The 6000-nt window shown below is 40.8% G+C and overlaps 1 protein-coding gene across 27 annotated transcripts in view; it reads left to right on the top strand.

The window, feature by feature from the left end:
- The window catches only part of LOC310721075 (neurexin-1a-like), a 331556-nt gene that overhangs the window by 152649 nt on the left and 172907 nt on the right, over positions 1–6000 (top strand). For all 27 annotated transcript variants that reach the window (XM_083532317.1, XM_083532316.1, XM_083532314.1 and 24 more), the window contains one exon: positions 1–96. This exon is cut by the window's left edge and continues 27 nt beyond it. In XM_083532317.1, the coding sequence (XP_083388443.1) occupies positions 1–96 (96 nt within the window). The remainder of the gene's footprint in view (positions 97–6000) is intronic.

Here is a 6000-nt window from a genome sequence, read left to right as displayed (position 1 = left end):
GCCAGAACCTGAATGATAACGAGTGGCACACGGTCCGAGTCATGAGGAGGGGGAGGAGCATGCAGCTGGCTGTGGACGACTTACAGCCTGCAGAAGGTAAACACCTTCATCTTCATCTTTCCTTTCACCTTTAACTTCACCTTCACCTTCACATTCAACTTCATCCTCATCCTCACCTTCATTTTTATCTCCACCTTCACATTTAAACCTTTATTTTCATCCTCATCTTCACCTTTATCTCCACCTTCACCTATACCTTCACATTCAACCTTTATCTTCATTCTCAACTTCACCTTCATTTTCATCTCAATCTTCACTTTCATGTTTACATTTTACCTTCATCTTCACTTTTATCTTCGCCTATACTTTATACTTTTTAAAATTTATTTATTTATTTATTTATTTATTTATTTATTTATTTATTTATTTATTTATTTATTTATTTATTTTTTTGGGGGGGGGTATTGTTTGTATTCCTTACAGTAAAACTTTCACTCTATGATTCAACAGGTTTCATTCACCTTCATCTTCACTTTTACCTCCATCATCATCATCATCGTCATCCTCATCCTCATCTTTACTCCTCTGCTGTTAGATTTCTTACATTAGAAGTGGTTTTAACGAGTCCTGTTGATTAAAAACATCTTTCTTTTCAGATCTGATCAGATTCATTACCACTTTATTCTCTCGCTCTTTATATACAGCTTTAATAATCCACAGCACTGAGGGACGTTCGTTTCGCTGCCGGGCTTCAAAACTGCACACTTGCGTTTAGTTTAGATTTAAACTTCAGATTTCATGTATTTTTTCTGAATCTTTTATTGTCTATTTTTCTGTTCGGTTTGATTTTTAGTCTCTTTCTCCAACACTCACCCCTTTATCTCCGCTCTGTTCATTCCTCTCCATTTATTCCATTTCACCCACTTCCTTCCTTCCTTCCTTTCCTCTTTCCTTCCTTTTATTACCCAATGTATGTTTCCTTCCTTCCTTCTGTCCTTCCTTCCATCCTTCCTTCCTACCTTCCTTCCTTCCTATCATTCTTTCATTCCTTCCTTCCTTCCTTTTATTACCCAATGTATGTTTGCTTCCTTCTTTCCTTCCTTTTACTACCCAATGTCTGTTTTCCTTCCTTCCTTCCTTCCTTCCTTCCTTCCTTCCTTCCTTCCTTCCTTCCTTCCTTCCATTACACAAAGTATGTTTCCTTCCTTCCTTCAATTCAATTTCAATTCATTTTTATTTGTATAGCGCTTTTAACAATGAACATTGTCTCAAAGCAGCTTTACACAGATAATGCGGTGATTCAAAATGAATATGTTCTTTATGAGTAAGTTTGTCCCTGATGAGCAAGCCGGTGGCGACTGGCGACTGTGGCAAGGAAAAACTCCCCGAGATGGCATAAGGAAGAAACCTTGAGAGGAACCAGACTCAAGAGGGAACCCATCCTCATCTGGGTTACACCGAATGTCCATTTGTGGCTGGTATACAATGTTGCGGGGTGCAGTGATGATGATCAAAAGCGAAGTGTATTTCTGAGTCAGTGTAGGAGACTGTTGACATCAACTACAGTCCAATCCAGGCAGGCCTGGATGAAGTGGGAAGATCCACGGGGGGGAGAGGGGCAGGAACAGTGGTCACTGGAGCCTCAGGAGCATGTTTAACTCGACCGAGAGAGAGAGAGAGAGAGAGAGAGAGAGAGAGAGAAGAGGGTGACAGGAAGAGAAGGATATGGATTATTAAGTGTACCTATTGTTGCATGAGAGTTAAAGTTACTGTGCAGTTTGGACTCCGGCAAGACTCGCTATAGCAGCATAACTAAAAGGGAGAACCAGAAGGCAACACAGACATGAGGGATCTCTGGGATAAGAGACGGCCCACCACACCACCATCAACAAACCTGAGTGAACACGTGAATGTGAGGGGACGACAGCATACAAATATCCCAGTTCACCAAACACTCTATATCAATGTTCCCTCCAGATCTGAGCCTTTACCTGAGAAAATATCTACTGATTAAAGGCTTGACTGAATAAATATGTTTTCAACCTCGACTTGAACACTGAGACTGTGTCTGAGTCCCGAACACTGGTTGGAAGGCTGTTCCATAACTGCGGGGCTTTATAAGAGAAAGATTTGCCCCCTGCTGTAATCTTCATTATTGGAGGAACCAACAGATAGCCTGCACCTTTTGATCTAAGTAGGCGTGGAGGATCATACTGGTACAGAAGTTCACTCAGATACGGTGGTGCGAGACCATTAAGTGCTTTATATGTCAGTAGTAGAATTTTATAATCAATGCGAGATTTGATTGGGAGCCAGTGTAGACTGATTAATACAGGGGTGATGTGGTCATATTTCCTAGATCTAGTGAGGACTCTTGCTGCTGCATTCTGAACTAACTGAAGCTTATTTATGCACCTACTCGCACACCCAGACAGTAAAGCGTTACAGTAGTCTAATCTAGAAGTAACAAAAGCATGAACTAGTTTTTCTGCATCCTGTAACGACATCATATTTCTAATTTTAGCAATATTTCTAAGGTAAAAGAAGGCAATCCTGGTAATATTATTCACGTGAGCCTCAAAGGAAAGACTCAAGTCAATAATCACACAAAGGTCTTTGACAGCCGTACACGCTGAAACAGAAACACCATCCAGAGATGTTAGGTAATCGGAAAGTTTGCTTCTAGCTGCATGTGGTCCTAGTAAAAGTACTTCCGTCTTATCTGAGTTTAGCAGAAGAAAGTTATCGAGCATCCACTGTCTAATGTCCTTTACACATTTTTCAACATTGTTAAGCTGATCTCTCTCATCTGGCTTTGCTGAAATATATAGCTGTGTATCATCAGCATAGCAATGAAATCTAATACCATGTTTATGAATAATTTCTCCAAGAGGCAGCAAATATAAAGAGAAAAGCAGAGGGCTTAAGACAGATCCTTGAGGAACACCAAACTTTACCTCAGAGAGTGTGGAGAACTCACCATTAACATCAACAAACTGATAGCGATCAGTCAAATAAGACCTGAGCCGAGAGAGAGCCGTTCCCTTTATTCCAACAACGTTCTCAAGTCTAGCAAGTAGTATAGTGTGATCAATGGTGTCAAAAGCTGCACTAAGGTCGAGCAAAACAAGTAAGGAGACAAAACCCTGATCAGAGGCCAATAACAGGTCATTTACCACCTTATCTAGCGCCGTCTCTGTGCTATGATGAGGCCGAAATCCTGACTGATACATTTCAAAAATATTATTCTTAAGTAGGTGTGAGCATAACTGCTGTGCTACAACCTTTTCCAAAATTTTGGCTATGAAGGGGAGATTTGATATTGGTCTGTAGTTGGACAGCTGACATGGGTCAAGGTCAGGTTTCTTAATTAGGGGGTGGATAACTGCCAGTTTGAAGGATTTTGGTACAAAACCAGTGCTAATGGAAGAGTTTATTATTTTTAAAACAGGTTCAATTACCTCTGGAATGATCTGTTTAAAGAAACTTGTAGGCAAGGGATCGAGAATGCAGGTTGATGATTTTGATGAGGAAATTAATGAAATTAAGTCATTCTCGTGAATAGGAGTAAAACTTTGTAATTGATTGTCTGTTATAATTACACTGCTGTCTACAGGGTTACTTGTAAAATAATTTGGCTTTATATTAACCGTCTGGATTTTTTGCCTGATGTTTTCAATTTTATTATTAAAAAAGTTCATGAAATCATTAGTACTTAATGATGGTGTGCATGTGAGTGCAGTGCTTTTATTCCCTGTTAATTTTGCTACCATGCTGAATAAAAATCTAGGATTATGCTTGTTATTTTCTATGAGGGTGGAGAAATATGCTGATCTAGCAGCACTAAGAGATTTTCTATAAATTAGGAGGCTCCCCTTCCATGCTATTTGAAATACTGTTAATTTTGTTTGACGCCATTTACGTTCTAATTTTCGAGTGGTCTGTTTTAAGGTGCGTGTATGATCATTATACCACTGGGCTAATTTTTTCTCCCTGATCATTTTGGTCTTAAGGGGAGCTACATCATCTAGGGTATAACGTAATGTTGATTCTAGGTGTTTAGTGGCCCAGTCGAGCTCTGCAGGGTCAGACGGAGATCTATCTAATATCGTAATTTCTGGAAGATTGTTAATAAACGCGCTGCTGTAGCTGACGTGAAAGTACGCTTAACACGATAACGTGGTGAAGTATTAATGCAATGACTGAGGCAAATTTTAAAAGAGATGAGATAATGGTCTGAAATAGCTTCAGACTGTGGAATTATGACTACGTTTTTTATTTTTAATCCAAATGTTAACAACAAATCGAGAGAGTGTCCACCACTATGAGTGGGTCCTATAACATTCTGATTAATTCCAACTGACTCTAGAATGGACACAACAGCTGCTCTTAAGGAGTCTTCCTGATGATCAAAATGAATGTTAAAATCACCAACAATTAATGCTTTGTCTAGAGAAGTAACTAAATTTGTGATAAAATCTGCAAATTCTATGAGAAAATCAGAGTAGGGCCCTGGGGGTCTATAAATAATAATGAGTGGAATTGTCTGACTGGACCTGCTTTCAGACACTGAATATTTTATGCTGGTGTAAAGAACTTTAAATGTTTTACATTTGTGTTTAGTCTTTTGTGTGACGCTTAGATTATTATTATAAATAGCTGCGACTCCGCCTCCTCTGCCATTTAGACGGGGTTGGTGTATGTAACTATACCCAGGAGGACTCGCTTCATTTAATGCTAAATATTTATTTGGTTTAATCCATGTTTCTGTCAAACACATTATTTTAAACTCCTGGTCGGTAATAATTTCGTTTACATTAAGCGCTTTAGACGTGAGAGATCTAATATTCAGCAATCCTATCTTTAGATCAGAGGTGCTGGCTGTGCGTTCAGTCCTATTTAATTTTATGTTAATCAGGTTACTAAAACAGACTTTCTGAGAATTCCTATATTTTGGTTTCGCTCGGGGGACAGACACAGTCTCAATTTGGTGGATCCTGAGTAACGACTCTGTGCAGCTAGCAGACGGTCGGTTTAGCCTGTCTGTCTGCTCCCTGGCCTTGGCTCTAGACAGTCACTTGTTAACTAGTGCTGTTCTGAAACTATGACCTATATTACAAGAAATGAGAGCAGCACCTTCCCGAGTGGGATGGACACCGTCCCGCCCTAACAGGCCAGCCTTGCCCTCAAAAATGCTCCAATTATTATTGAAGCCCACATTATTTTTGGAGCACCACTCGGACATCCAGCAGTTTAGCGACCATAACCTGCTGTAGGCTACATCGCCACGTCGTATTGGGATGGGGCCAGAGCATATTACAGCATCGGACATTGCCTTCGCTAATTTACACACTTCTATAATATTACTCTTAGTAACCTCTGACTGTCGAAGGCGTATATCATTAGCTCCTGTGTGAAAAAACTATCTTAGAGAACCTATGCTTTCCTAAGAATCTAAGCTGACCTGCTATGTCCGGCGCCCTGGCTCCCGGTATACACATGACCTGTGCTGCTGGTGCCCCTAAAGGTCTAGCTAATTTCACGTGCCTCAGAATGGAGTCTCCTAAAACCAGAGCTCTTTCAGGTTTCTCAGCGGGTGCTTCACTGAGGAGAGCAAACCTGTTGGACACGTGAAGCGGAGAGGAATGGTGCCCCCGTGGGCGAGCCTTAGCGTTAGCTTTGGCTTTGCGAATATGCCGCCGAGTCGTCACCCATTCGCCCCGCTGCAAGGGCTCTAATGCCGGAGTCGGGGGAATATTAACTTCACCTAGGGCATCCAGACTTTCCCCTGCAGAACCTGGACTGCTCTCGCACTCACTACTTCTCTCTAGACTCTGGATGCGCTCCTCTAATGCTAAGATCTTCTCCGTCAAAGAGCAAACTAGCTTACTCTTCTTACAGATAAAATTATCGCTAACAACTGAGAGAGACTGACTAAACATGTCACACTTCACACACTGAATGAACTGGATGTTCGCCATAGCAGAGAAATTACGTACC

This window comes from Silurus aristotelis (assembly GCF_946808225.1).
Source record: "Silurus aristotelis genome assembly, chromosome: 27".
NCBI classification, from domain to species: Eukaryota; Metazoa; Chordata; class Actinopteri; order Siluriformes; family Siluridae; genus Silurus; species Silurus aristotelis.
The sequence above is the reverse complement of the archived record's forward strand: the minus strand, read 5'-3'. Positions and strand labels throughout refer to the sequence as shown.